The sequence below is a fragment of the Lampetra fluviatilis genome, chromosome 18, assembly GCF_964198595.1.
Source record: "Lampetra fluviatilis chromosome 18, kcLamFluv1.1, whole genome shotgun sequence".
NCBI classification, from domain to species: domain Eukaryota; kingdom Metazoa; phylum Chordata; class Hyperoartia; order Petromyzontiformes; family Petromyzontidae; genus Lampetra; species Lampetra fluviatilis.
Genome location: NC_136292.1, coordinates 3,822,939 through 3,837,021, shown reverse-complemented (window position 1 = coordinate 3,837,021; position 14,083 = coordinate 3,822,939). Strand labels below are relative to the sequence as shown.

At 50.1% G+C, this 14,083-nt stretch overlaps 1 protein-coding gene across 6 annotated transcripts in view; it reads left to right on the top strand.

Annotated features, from left to right (window-relative positions):
* The first annotated feature begins 3,845 nt into the window (after window positions 1-3,845).
* LOC144937108 (SPARC-related modular calcium-binding protein 1-like) overlaps window positions 3,846-14,083 on the top strand; it is a 63,243-nt gene continuing 53,005 nt past the window's right edge. For all 6 annotated transcript variants that reach the window (XM_078864380.1, XM_078864379.1, XM_078864383.1 and 3 more), the window contains exons 1-2: window positions 3,846-4,365; window positions 13,890-14,067. In XM_078864380.1, the coding sequence (XP_078720506.1) occupies window positions 4,276-4,365; window positions 13,890-14,067 (268 nt within the window). In that variant the 5' untranslated portion in view covers window positions 3,846-4,275. The remainder of the gene's footprint in view (window positions 4,366-13,889; window positions 14,068-14,083) is intronic.

Below are 14,083 nucleotides of genomic sequence, written 5' to 3'. Positions count from 1 at the left end.
AAGCGCACTCCAGACGTGACGGCAACTCAGAGGCGGATTTAAAAAAAGTAATATAAAAAAAAATAAACACGCTTTAATGAAATGTACCGTACTATTAATGGAAGAACTCCACGACTCCAGGAAGTGGCCCCGAATTTTGCTATAACATAAGGGGACTTGGTCAATTACAACCAACGTCAGTTTATCGTGGACAATTAGACCCAAGCCGAAACATCACATATAAAAAATATATATTTTTAATATATGTTTTACATGATTTATGATAGAATATAGTATTGTCATCAGTATGGCATAAGTATACCAAGTTTGCAGTCGCTACCACATTTGGAAGTGGGTTAAAATTGAGTTACAAGATTTGACGATACAACAACAACGACAACAAAAACAGACAGAGTGAGTTAAATAAAATCGTGTAATAATAACAATAAAAAATATCCAGCGTGGCCTCTTGACCGTTCTGCTCGCACGAGGCCAACAACGTCGACGGGCAGCCGCAGTTGTTTTCTTGCACACGATGCATCAGTCAGAGCCTCACTCGGACCGAGGCATTGCTAACACAAGGAGAGCCTCGGTGAGTCTCGTGCTAATTGTGTCAGGAAGGTGGTGCAGCTCGCTGGCTAGCCAGCGACGATTGCCGGACGACCAAATCATCCGGAACGCGCCCGAACTCGTCAGTTCTCGGAAGCTAAGCAGGTTTGAGCATGGCTCGTGCTAAAATTCGGCGACCACTATACACAGAACGGGCGCTGTACGCTTCTGCGGGCTTGTATGTTGCACTTCTATCGCACCGTACGTAGCCAAAAGAAGTGTGGGGGAAGGATAACAAACTACAATGTCCACAGAGGGCCCAGCACCAAGAGGCATCGCTGCACCATGACGATGCTTCAACGTCTAAGCTCCTCGCCTGCATTGGCGTGGCGAGGCATGTTCAAATAAACCCCACGCCATGCATGGTCGTGGGGCTGATCTCATCCAGTCGTGAATAGATTTTAATAATAATAAAATAGTTCTAAAGTTGTAATGCATGCACGTCCAAGAAGCTTCGCAGGCGCGGCACATCGTTGGCAAAATGTTAACTACCTCGCCTGGTATACAGGAGGTCGTGGGTTGGATCCCGCCGACCTTGACGCCTGCTGTCTATTTGGAGTTTGCACTTTCTCCCCGTGGTCGCGTGGATTTTTCTCCGAGGCCTCCGGGGTTTTCCCTCCACATTTTCTAAACATGAGTGGAGCGTACCTTGCCTGCTATAAATGCCCAGGTCATAAGCCACTTCGTTTAGCTATCATTTGTGGCCAGGTCGCTTCTGAAAAAATAACTCCGCAGCTCAGTGAGCCTTACCTGGTAAAATAAAAAATATATAGTTGAGTTCATAGTTGTCTCGTTTAAATCACAGACGAGCTGGAAGGCAACCCGAACCGGCACTACCAACAACTGCCAGAAGTCTGTGGCCCTAACTTGGGACGTTTGGCGAAACCCATTAACGTGGGAGGACATTGGCTCACCCGGAGAAAACCCACGCCTACGAGAGGCAAAAAACGCCATCTGTTCCATCTGTACTCGTCCGCTATGATAGAATCCACGTTTGCTCTACCGCCGTCTCATGGCAAGCCAGGGTATGGCACCTCGAGTTTTGCAACAATGTTGCGATCCCACCAACTCCTCCGCCTCCACGGCGGTGGTTCTGCAGGCGTGCTCAGCAGCCACCACCTTTACCAGGGGCTGTACACCGGTTGGGATGTGTGACCAACGTCCCCATATCGAGCACTGGCCACTGAGTAGAACATCGTATTTGATTTACTTTCATTTTACAAAGTAAGGCCCACTGAGCTCTATTTTTCAGAAGCGACTTGGCCACAATTTATAACTCAACGAAGTGGCTTATCACGTGGAGATTTCTAGAAGCCAAATACTCTAAACGCACGTTGATTGTAAACGTGGATGGGGGGAAAGCCGTAGGACCCGGAGAAAAATCTCCGTGACCACCAGTACTCGAAAAACCTAAAGTACTGTATATACGAGCCAAACCGCTGCACACCAAAATCGCCGTACACATTAAGAGATGGACAACCTACTTGCTGCACTACACCATGCGGCGAACTTTATTTGCTTTTAAAGTGTGGACGTCCCAAGCTCATGGTCTCAGTGTGATTCGCCAACCCTGTTAATAAAGCGCACGCCGTGGAGCTCAACGCAGGCAGACTGCGTGTACACGTCTTGGGAAATCGCCTGATGAAGGTGGTTGTTGAAATCACCAGCGACACGTGACGGAACTCAAATTGTCGTGCGGTGACCCTCCAACACACCGCCGGTGTGCTGAAGTAGTCACCAATTGGCACGTTTTGTTTACGTGACAAACCCTGAATGATTGGCTGTGTCGGGTGGTGGTGGGTTAACGACACATTTATATTTACGCGATCTAACCCCCCCCCCCTTTATTAATTATGAATGCAAAAACAATGAGTTTTTGCAAGAGCTTCATCGCCATCTCCTGGCCACCTCACTGGTGGTCAAGAGATGGCGGTGCAGCAACAGGATTAAGCCTCGGTTGTAAAGAGACGCGCATTATATAAAAACGTACGCACTTCACTGAATCGATCCGTACGTAGTATTATCCTGTGAAATGTGTGGTGGCTTTTGCTGCAGGTTCTCTTGGTTTGCGCTCGGTATAAGAAGTCAGCCACTCACTCATGGAGCTGCCGAGTTCGTCCGAGTCAGTGGCGTGACCACATTATCAGCTCGGGGGGGGGGGGGGCGGAGGGGGTGGGTGCAGCAATCGGTCGTTAAATTAAAATGAAACGCGGAAGGGACACGACATTATTTTCATCGAAACTAATTGAAACCGTTAATTCTAGATTTGAAGCTTTCGTGACTGCAATGATTCATACTCTTAGTTATTTCGGTAAAGTCACGTAGGTAAAAAATGAAATAAAAATTAATAAAAATAAAACAATAAAATTACGACGTTTCGGAGGCAACACAGGCTTCCGTCTTCAGGTGAAACTGTCACAGCAAAGTTTCACCTGAAGACGGAAGCTTGTGTTGCCTCCGAAACGTCGTGATTTTATTGTTTTATTTTTATTAATTTTAATTTCATTTTTTACCTACGTGACTTTACCGAAAGAACTAAGAGTATAATTGAAACTGTGTTTTAAATAAGCGCGTTGTTCTCTTACACCGTTGTTGACAAGATATCTCGTGGTGGTTGTCGACGGGGGCCCAGCTCGTAGATTTGGCCACCGTGGGACGTGAAGGCGGACCAGGGCATCCCCTGACCTCCACGCGAGCAACGCCACTGCCAGCGGAGCAGGACCCTCCAAAATAAAAAGAGAGAGCCTAGAGACTCGTGAGCGAGACTCCGTCGAGTTAAATCAAAGAAATGAGTCGCATAACGAATATCCATGAAGTTGTTCGGCAATGCTATCCGCATATTTTCTACAAATATTAAACAAAAACACACCACTTCGTTTGTGTTGAGTCAAGTTATTGGCTGTTTTGGACCCGGAATTGGCAGGAATTGAAATCGGGTGTCCAAGATAGTATAAGACGACAAGCGCTCCATCAGACTCAGCAACCACCCTCCCTCCCACGCATCCCCTCTCCGCACCCCAACCATAACCCTCTCGCCCACCCATCCCCTCTCCGCACCACCCTAACCCCAACTGTGTAGCCCCTCGCTTATTCTCTGTTAAATCCCTCTCTACCCCCACGTATCTCCACGTTCCGTACCAAACTCTCGACCATAACCCCCCCACTACCACTTCCCCGAATTCAGCCACCCTCCCCCCCTCCTCCCAAACCATCCCTCCACCCCCCCAGTTCCATCCCACATCTCTCCCACCCCTACCCCTACCAGAGCGCCGCGAAGGGTCACTCCGCTCCAATATAGAAGCGCCGTGGCAGCGTTCGTACCGCACCCTTCTGCGGCGCGTCCGAGCCGTGCAGAAGAACCCAGCATCGCTGCCGACATCAATTAAATAAATAAATCTGCTGCGACTTCCAGGCCAGTCCCCCCCATCCCCCCACAATCATTTAAAATAAATACTCCCACCCCGCCAGCTACATATCCGACTTAACTCGAGCGCAGGCGAATGTGTTAATTAAGCCATTCATTGCAAAGCCGTCCGGCCAAAGTGAGAGCTCGCGGGTCTCGGGAAGAGGAGAAGGAGGAGGAGCGCATTTGACCGTGGCACTCACGAGCGGCCACCTAAATCAGGGGCGTTGGGGCTCGACGACTTCGCTTGCTGCACCACGGCCCCCCCTGCGAGCTCCGCGGCGATGGTCAAAGGGACGTTTCTGATCGTGCTTCAGTACGCGATGCTGTGCACCCTGCTGCCGCAGTGTCCAGCGCAGAAAGCGGGGCTCAGGGTAAGTTCGCGCGAGATGACTTATGTTATTACCGTTGATCACTATCTACGCGACGAGCGTGTCGCTCACCCCTTCACCCGCGTGTGACACCGTCGCTTGCGAGTTATGTCTGAATCTCAGCTGGGTTTCCTCCCCGTCTACGATGGTCTCAGCGTTTTAATGACTACAGTACCTGGTGCGTGTGTAAAGTGTCAGTCCCCGGGGAGATAAAGGCGTCCAAGACTTAATAGGTGCTCGGACAGCACTCGTCTGTGTCAGGATATGTGGGGGATCTTTGTTTTTGTCTGTGTCACTGTCGCAGTGTGTGCGTCTGTGTGTGCGCCTGTCTGATCCCGTAGTGTAGCGGTGAGCGCGCTGTGCTTGACACCCGGCGACCCGAGTTTGTTTTCCGCTGACTGTCAACACACCAGTGAAGATTAGTTGAACCGATCCTGAGTCTCCCCTAGGTCGACTCAGCCTCAAATGAGTACCTGGTGCTGTGTGTGTAAACAGCGCTACTGGGGAGACAAAGGCGGTCGTGCGTAGTGCTGGCCACCCACCCCCTCGTGTGCCGTGCCGGCCTTCATAGGTGCTCGCTAACAGCACTTGCCCCAACAGCCTGTGAAGCCTTTACTGGGGGTCTTTGTCTTTTGTGTCTGTACGTACCTCTGTGAGCGTCTATGCCAGACTGCCTATCGATGCGCGCATGTGTGTGTGTGTGTAAGGGTATCATCGGTAGCGCAGTGGTTCCTGCACTGAGCTAAGATTCCGGTTCTCTGAGTTGAACTCCCAGCCATGGATAACATCTGTGGCAATTGATATCTGAACCGGCCATGGGCCTCCTCTAGGTCGACGTAGCCTTAAATACATACCCAGTGCGTTGTGTATACTTTATAAAGGCGGCCGGACGTGCTGCTGGCCACCCACCCCCATTGTGTGCCGGGCCGGCCTTAATAGGTGCTCGCTAACAGCACATGCCCCAACCGCCTGCTGAAGGCTTTATGTGGAACCTTTAATTGCGCATGTGTGTCTTTGTGTCATTTTATAATTGGTGGAAAAAGTGGTTCTTGTACCGCTTAAGAATTCCGGCGAACTGGGTCCAATTCCTCGTCACGAACAAATAAGTGGCAAGCGGCATCCGAACCGGCTACGGCATCCCCTAGGTCGACTCAGCATTAAATGAGTACAACTGCGGCCGGGCATGATGATGGCCACACCACATCATACTGACCTCAATTCGGGGCATGCTCCTTAAGATGACTTGGGAGCAGTCAATGAGAGAGTCCAATAAAAGACTCCACGGGGATGAGTTATTTTGTCTTTCACGTGTGCATGTGTGTAAAGTGCATGGTCAGCGTATCCAACGTTTCGCGCACATCACTGCACTGCAAACTCAGCTGTATGAGCTCGCATCCTGGCCACGGTACAACATCAATGAGATTTTTATTATGTTTTATTTTTATTATTTTATTACTTCCCTTCTACGTTACTTTACCGAAAGAACCAAGAAGATGAAACATCAATGAGAATTAGATCCTGAACTCGACGTAGGCCTTTCTCGCTGGAGGTCGATTCAGCCTAAAATGACTATCTGTATATGATGAACATCAGTAGCTCTGGGGAGACAAAGGCGGACGGGACGTTCGTGTGCATGGCCACCCCACCGACTCTGTGTGCTGCGTTGACCTTAATAGGCATTCGCTAACAGCACTTACCCAGGAGGACTATGGGAGAACGTCGGGTTCGATTTGCGCGTGATTATCGTCCTAGACATTGACGCCGAGTACAGCCACGCTGTTGGAATTTTGGATCGAAATCAATTGACATGCAAATTAGGTGGCCACACATAACGAATTGGGCCGCGGCAGAGCGCTAATTGCCTTGGCCGATTCCGCAACGGCACAATTTGCCATTCGTCGGGGTTCGAATCATCGCGGAGTGCGTGTGTCGGTGAGTGTCCATCAAAAACTGGCGTGTCCGCGGTCATTCGCGCGGTCACGTCTCCATTGTGTGCGTGAGTGATGTGCACGAATGTGTCCCGCGGAATATGGATTCGATGTGCTTGAACGAGAGCGCACGATTTTGGAGATCTGTCCAGCCGCGTAATTGCAGGGGCATTACTCGTGTAATAATAAATAAATATTTCCCGCACCTCCGATTAGCACGGTTGGCTACGTACGGTGCGAAAGAAGCTCAACATACATACATATAAACGACAACACACCGCCATTTCGGCACTGAGTGGCGGTGATGTCACCACGACGATTGTGCCAGGCTCGGTGCACTTCGATGCCTCGTGAAGATTGGAAGGTTAGCAGGCAGGAGGTCATGGGACAGACCCAGTTGCCATGGTTTAACTGACGGAGATGACTGGTAGATGCGCCAACTGTGCTCCCCACTGTGGCACGCACATGTAATAATCTATGTTTATTCAATAGGAATTTCCGGCCCTTTGTCAAACCACTTCTGGGTGGAGGGCCTCCACTCTCCACGCCGGGTTTGGTCATGATAATTTGTCTAACCATACTTCACCACGGTAGTTTGCGCAGGTTGGTGAATGAGGCACCCGGGATATTACTCGCCACTGATGCTAGCCCTGAATGGAAATCAAACTCACGTGGCCCAAAGTTCCGCTTTTCGAGAGAAACCATAAAAATTAGCATCACTTGCTCGCTCACTCACTCACTCACCCACAATCGGCTACCTGAATGTATTAGATGTCATCTTAGCATTTGATAAACAAATATAGATGCTCAGTCAACAATGCTGCTGCGATCAGCAACTTCATACGCTGCCTACAAACGCTCCACGTGGTACGACTGTGTTCTGAAGCCATTCACTCGGCTCCATCTCTGCGTGATCATCTCGTCTTGCTATGAAGCAGCTGTATTTGCTTGCCCCTTTTACAAGTGTGCAAAGCCACCGCACCCCGCGTGATATTCAACAAATACAGCATCGTTTATTTGATATCCTATATGCATTTAGTGCCACGTGCGTGCGTGTTTGGATGTATGGGGAGCGTTAGTGTAGTGGTTAGCGCACTGCACTATAAACCTTGCCCACCCGAGTGCAATTCCCGCTCTCGGCCAACATCGGTGGCGAATATATATGTATCGGTTTTGGGTTTTTTCTAGGTCGACTCAACCTCAAATGAGTAGCTGGTATGGTGTGTAAACACGAGCACTGGGGAGACAAAGACGACCGGTGGCTGGGCGTGGTGCTAGCCACCCACCTCCTCATGTGCGGTGTTAACCTTCATCGGAGCTACCTGCTGACGCCACTTGCTTCCAACAGTCTGTTGATGCTATTAGAGGTATCTTTGTTTTTGAATGAAGGTTCCAAAATTGGTTCGCATATCACTCGCCCACTGATGTTCGCCGTAGCAGGGAATCAAAGGCAGGTAGCTGGGTTCACAACACAATGCATGACCACTGCTCCACGCTGTGTTGGTTTATCGTGTGGTTCATGACAGGGCTTGCACGCAAAATTAAATGATCATTTTCCAGTCTCTGGAACCAAACCGTTACTTGAAGATCGTCATTCATTTCAAAGTAGGTTTCAACGACCACCACTGTGATTCGTCATTCGTGTTTTGGGCTAAATAATGTGGGTATAACACACGAATTAGACCGGAAAGTGGGCACAAGACAGAGGAAAGTGGACAAAAATGATGATATGTGCAGTGGACACCTACGGCTTATCTGCCCATGGATCGTGATGATGATGATGAGACGGGTTTAGTCCACGGTGACTACACAACAGTAGAGGGAAAGTCTGACAGCCAAGTACATTTTATTTTTGGTTAAACACGTGACGCTTTAAATATTTCCCGCATTTTCTGGAGAGAGAAAACAAATATCTGCCACTCAAAGCGCCATCACGTTCGCCCAGTCTTCTCTGTACAGGTAGCGTGCATCGACTGCCGCCAAATGCTCCACGCGTGCGTCATTCTCTATGTGCTCACTCGCCCCACCGCGTGGATGTACGGCGTAGCGTGCGTGTGTGTGATGTGCGTGTGTGTGATTCGCGTGTGTGTGATGCGCGCGTGTGTGTGATGCGCGTGTGTGTGTGATACGCGCGTGTGTGAGTGATGCGCGCGTGTGTGTGTAATGCGCGTGTGTGTGTGATGCGCGCGTGTGTGTGTGTGATGCGCGCGTGTGTGTGATGCGCGTGTGTGTGTGATGCACGTGTGTGTGTGTGTGTGATGCGCACCAGCCTAGCCTGGGTCAGCCTCTGGCAGTCTTCTTCATTGCGAGGGCCCGCGGGTCACCTGCCGCCCCCGGTGGCCTTTAGTGCGGCCCCTGACGGCGCGTTCCCCCGACAGTGCACACACAGCGATGTCTCATCGGCGAAAGTGGCACCCCCTCTGAAAATTGAGTGAAGGACACGAACCCAACGGGGACCCGCTCGCTTCCCCCAGTGCTCGTGGAAAAGCGCCAACAGAACCGCACGTTGCGTGCGTATGTTGAACTTCTTTCGCACCGTATGTATCTGACCGTGCTAATGGGAGGTGCGGGGGAAAGGGCACACGAAACTAAACACAAGAAAGCAGTTCCAAAGAAGCGAGTTCGCAATTACGCGCGCCAGCTCTGTGACCTGGCACCTCGTGTCAGTCGGGGTGATGTTGCAGGTGGGGTCATGGGCCAATGGTGCCCTCTCCACAACGAACTACCAACAAGCACACAAACAAATATCTCGCTCACCTACACAACTCACAACGCACAACACCACCACCACCACCATGACGACCACCGCATCTACACCCCCCAACGAATTACCACCAACTACAACATCGCTAACCATCACCACCACCGCCACCAGCCTCGAACATCCAACTCTCACCACCATCCACGAAGTCAACAATTAACCACCATCTACCAACCATCAGCATCGCCAATCACAACCCTACTCCCAGAAAAAAAAAAAACATCCCTCGTGTAGCCTTCTTTTAGAGACCGTAGGGGCAAGTGCTGTCAGCCAGCATCTATGAAAGCAGTCACAACACGCGATGGGGGTGGGTGACCAGCACCACGCTCGGCCGCCTTTGTCTCCCTAGTGGCGATGTGTACACATTTCACCCAGGTTACTCGATCTAGGGGATATTCGCCACTGATGGTGGCCGTGAGCGAGAGGATTGGAACTCGGGCCTGCCGGGTTCGTAGCGCAGTGCGCTAACCACGACACCACCGCCCCCCCCCCCCACCGTGCCACCCACACCCCCTGCTCGGTGCTCAGAGGGCACACACGGCGCTCATTCAGCGCAGGGACAGAAACCCGAGCCCCCCTCCCTCCCTCCTCCTCCTGCTGCTGCTGCTGCTCCTCTCTCACTCGTGCCGTTTGTGCCCCAAATGCAGCAGCGAGGGAGGCAGCCAGACACGGGGGCACGTTTCTCACAGTGTCCTGTGTGTGTGTGCGTACCTACGAATGCGTGTGTACGTAGGGGAGCGGTGGCACAGCGGTTAGCGCGCTGCGCTAAGAACCCGGCGACCCGAGTTCGGTTCCCGCTCACGGCAACACATCAGTAACGATTATCTAAACCGCTCCTGGGCCTCCCCCTAGGTCGACTCAGCCTTAAATGAGTACCTGGTGCGGTGTGTAGTAAACATCTCTACTAGGGAGACAAAGGTGGCCGGGCGTGGTGCTGGCCACCCACCTCCTCGTGTGCCGTGCTAAACATCGTCAGCGCTATTTGCTAACGACGCCTGCTCCCAACAGTTTGTTAGGCCCATACGGGGGGATCTTTGCATTTGTACCGATGTAACACAGCGACCCGAGTTCGATACTTGCTCACGGCCACCATCAGTGATGAATGTCTAACGAGAACCTTTTGCTTCATCACCACTGGGGGAGATAAAGGCGGGCAGGCATGGGCTGCTGCATTTGCCCAGTCTGTGAAGGCTGTACAGGGGGATCTTTGTCTTGTACCTACATGTATAGGGGAGCGCACGGTGTCCCACGTGGGCTACCAACCCACACACAGCTGAGTTATATTCCCGGCAATGGACAAAAGAGTGGCGAATTATATCTGAACCTACTGAGCCTCGCTCGCCTAAGAACGCCGTGCGGTGTGTAAACATCAGCAGTAGGGAGACAAAGGCAGCCGAGTGTGGTTACAGCCACACCACCCCCTCGTGCACCATTCCTGCTCGCTAAAGGCACTTGCCCCCAACAGTTTATAAGCTACACGGGGAATATTTGCCTTGTGTGCCTACATAGGGAGCGGTGGCAAAGTGGTTTGCTCACTGCGCTTTGATCTTAGCCGCCTGTGTTTGGTTTGATTCCTGGCCATGAATAACCCACCGCAGTGGCTAATGGCACGAGACTGGTACGATTTCAGGCTAAATCTACTTAAGGGAGGCCCAGAACAGTTTATAAACCTGGCGCGGACTTGCATCCATAATCAGGAATTAAATCTAGGTCACTGCTATGGTAGTGCAGTGCACTCACCCCTGCACCACGGCTCACCGCACACACACATACATCAACATTAGTCCAATGCAACGGTTACATCATGAAAAACGCTAAAACGACCATGAATTTTTTGCAGCTTCTCAGGAGGAGTGGCGTGGCCTGAGCCAACAGCTGGCACGTTATAGGTTAAGTAGCTTCGGGTTCCAATTCGTCTATTAAGGCACCCCGGTGTGTCACCTGCACCACCACTGTGCGTTCAATAGCAATTAATTTGGATGGCAAGCAATTGTTATTTTATTTTGTAATAAGATGAAATGGGGTTGTGCACTTGAGTGGCTTAATGATAGCGATGCACTCCGGTGTGCCCGATGATGAAATCACGATGAATGCATCTGATCTCGTGACATCTTCACTTGCAAGTAAGATTGTGAGCGATAATGAGAATAAAATAAAACTTCCTTCGCATTTATATGGCACTCAAATGCCTCATCTACCCAAAGCACCTTACATCACAGCTGAACTCAAACTTTTAACGGAATTGCTCAAACATCCCAGTTGCAGGAGCCTCGTAAGGTATTGGAAGAATCAGCAAGAATTTCCTGGGTAAATAATTGGCAATGTTATTAAATCAAGCATTAGATCTCTTAAATCTAAGTTAATATATAAAGATATAAACCACGTGGTTCTCTGTAACGAAACGATGGGACGCCACCTATAAACATGCCTTGTCTCTTACAAAAGCTGTTTATTTTGGGTAGAAAAAAAAAGTAATTCGCACAAATAATTATACAGTCTAAAAAAAAAAACGTTCCTCCTTTAAAAATGTATCTTGCTCAAGACCAGGATAAATATTTAAATTGCCTTTCTTTTAAAATAAACGCATTGCGTACGCGGGGAACGAGAAAGACGTTACAAAAAAACACCTAACATTCTAACAGCGAGGCAAGGTCTTTTTCATGTTTTCCCTTCCCCCGCTCAACCCCCCCCCCTTCTTCCGAGGTAGTCTGTTGCAAGTAAACAACGCGGCGACCTGTTTTGCACGTAAACAACGCGGCGATCCGTTGCACGTAAACAACGCGGCGACCTGTTGCACCTAAACAACGCGGCGACCTGTTGCACCTAAACAACGCGGCGATCCGTTGCACGTAAACAACGCGGCGATCCGTTGCACCTAAACAACGCGGCGACCTGTTGCACCTAAACAACGCGGCGATCCGTTGCACGTAAACAACGCGGCGACCTGTTGCACCTAAACAACGCGGCGACCTGTTGCACCTAAACAACGCGGCGATCCGTTGCACGTAAACAACGCGGCGATCCGTTGCACCTAAACAACGCGGCGACCTGTTGCACCTAAACAACGCGGCGACCTGTTGCACCTAAACAACGCGGCGATCCGTTGCACGTAAACAACGCGGCGACCTGTTGCACCTAAACAACGCGGCGATCCGTTGCACGTAAACAACGCGGCGACCCGTTGCACGTAAACAACGCGGCGATCCGCAGCTAACGTGGACGGAGGTGCACAGTCAGCGCGTACGAGCACCTGACTGGTGTTAGAGGCAGGTGTAAAGTGACAGCGATTCTTTTTGATGTAAAGCTTTCGTGACTGCAGGGATTCATATTCTTGGTTCTTTCGGTAAAGTCAAGAATATGACAGGGATTCATTTCGATTTTTGACAATGACCCATTTTTCATCGGAATACCTCCCCCAACCCCACCCCCGTCATAAAAGGTAAATGAAAGGTGGCGACAGCTCCACGTTGCTAGCAACCGATGCCACAAAATAGCCACCCAAATGGAGTTGGCGCCCCAGTCGTTTTGCGGGCTATTGGATACAAAAAAATGTTGGAAATGCCATCAACCGAGATAGTCAAACCATGGCACACGGGTGCGTCACGTGACCACCTTGCGTTCTACACTTCACGTGGCCTTAAAGTGCACATAGCCTGGCACACGTGTTGTGGAGTTGATGTTGCTGCAGCATCGTCAGCTCGTGTGCAGGCGCTGGATGGATTGATAGATTGCAGGACCATGAGAGATGACAACGGCTTGGGGAGGGCTTTATCCCGTCGTGGATAGAATCATGACCGATGATGACGGCATTACAATCTAACAAAATAATTGCCGGCATCAATAGAGTATTGGTATTTAAGGAGTTGTATGTGTTTTTTTTCTTCCTGAGACCACCAGATCAAATGATGAAAATAATGATAAGCAGAATGTCCTTTATTCACCAAAACCTCAGCCTTAAGACTCATTTTCAAGAGGGTCCTGCATTAAGATATTCGGCCAATTTCTCTTTTTTTTCTTCCAATCCATTCTCTAAATAAGGAGTGTTTGGCAACATGACGGTAGTTTTTTTAATGATGAAAATAAGTTACGACGGCATCGATAAGAGCGAAGATTTAAATTAAGCCGTTCACACGAACTGCCTAACACCGAGCCATGCGTCAGCTACGATGCCAACGTCGCCATATCGACCCGGTGGCTACCGTTCATTTTCAAAGTAAATACGAAAAATCCTGAATAACAATGAAAGATTATGATGATGAAAATGTGATTTGATGATGATGATGATAATAAGAGTGATGATGGTGACAACAAATATGAATGGAAATTGATCTCATGATGGCATGATTATGACAATAATGATGATTATCGCACCTTCAATTAGCTCGCACCTCCGATTATCACAGCTTGGTTACGTACGGTGTGAAAGAAGTTCAACGTACATCCATACGTCATGCTGACAATAATGATGACGATTCACAATGACAGTGACGATGGCAATGATGACAATGATGATGACGATGAGGATTCATAATGACAGTGACGATGGCAATGATGACAATGATGATGACGATGATGACATTGATGACGAAGACAATAATGCTGACAATACATGTACGTACAGTATGTGGAACTTCTTTCGCACCGTACATGGCCAACTGTGCCAATCGGAGAAGCGGGAAAAGGACAACAAACTAAACCCAAAAGGGTGACGATCATGATGATGACGATGACATAAATGTTGACAACAACAATAGCGATCGCTGACGATTGACAACGACGACGATGCCAACGATGAACCGCAGATGACATTGCCCGGCCGCTGTCGTCCCACCGCTCAGTTCCTGATCGGGGACGGCGAGCGCGAGGCCGAGTGTCGTCTCGAGTGCACGGCGCAGGCGCTGGCTCGCCGCGCCCTCTGTGGCTCCGACGGACGCACCTACGACAGCCGCTGCGACTTCCAGCGCGCCAAGTGCCGCGAGGCGACACTCGAGGTGGCGCACCGGGGCAGGTGCAAAGGTGCGCTACCCCCCAC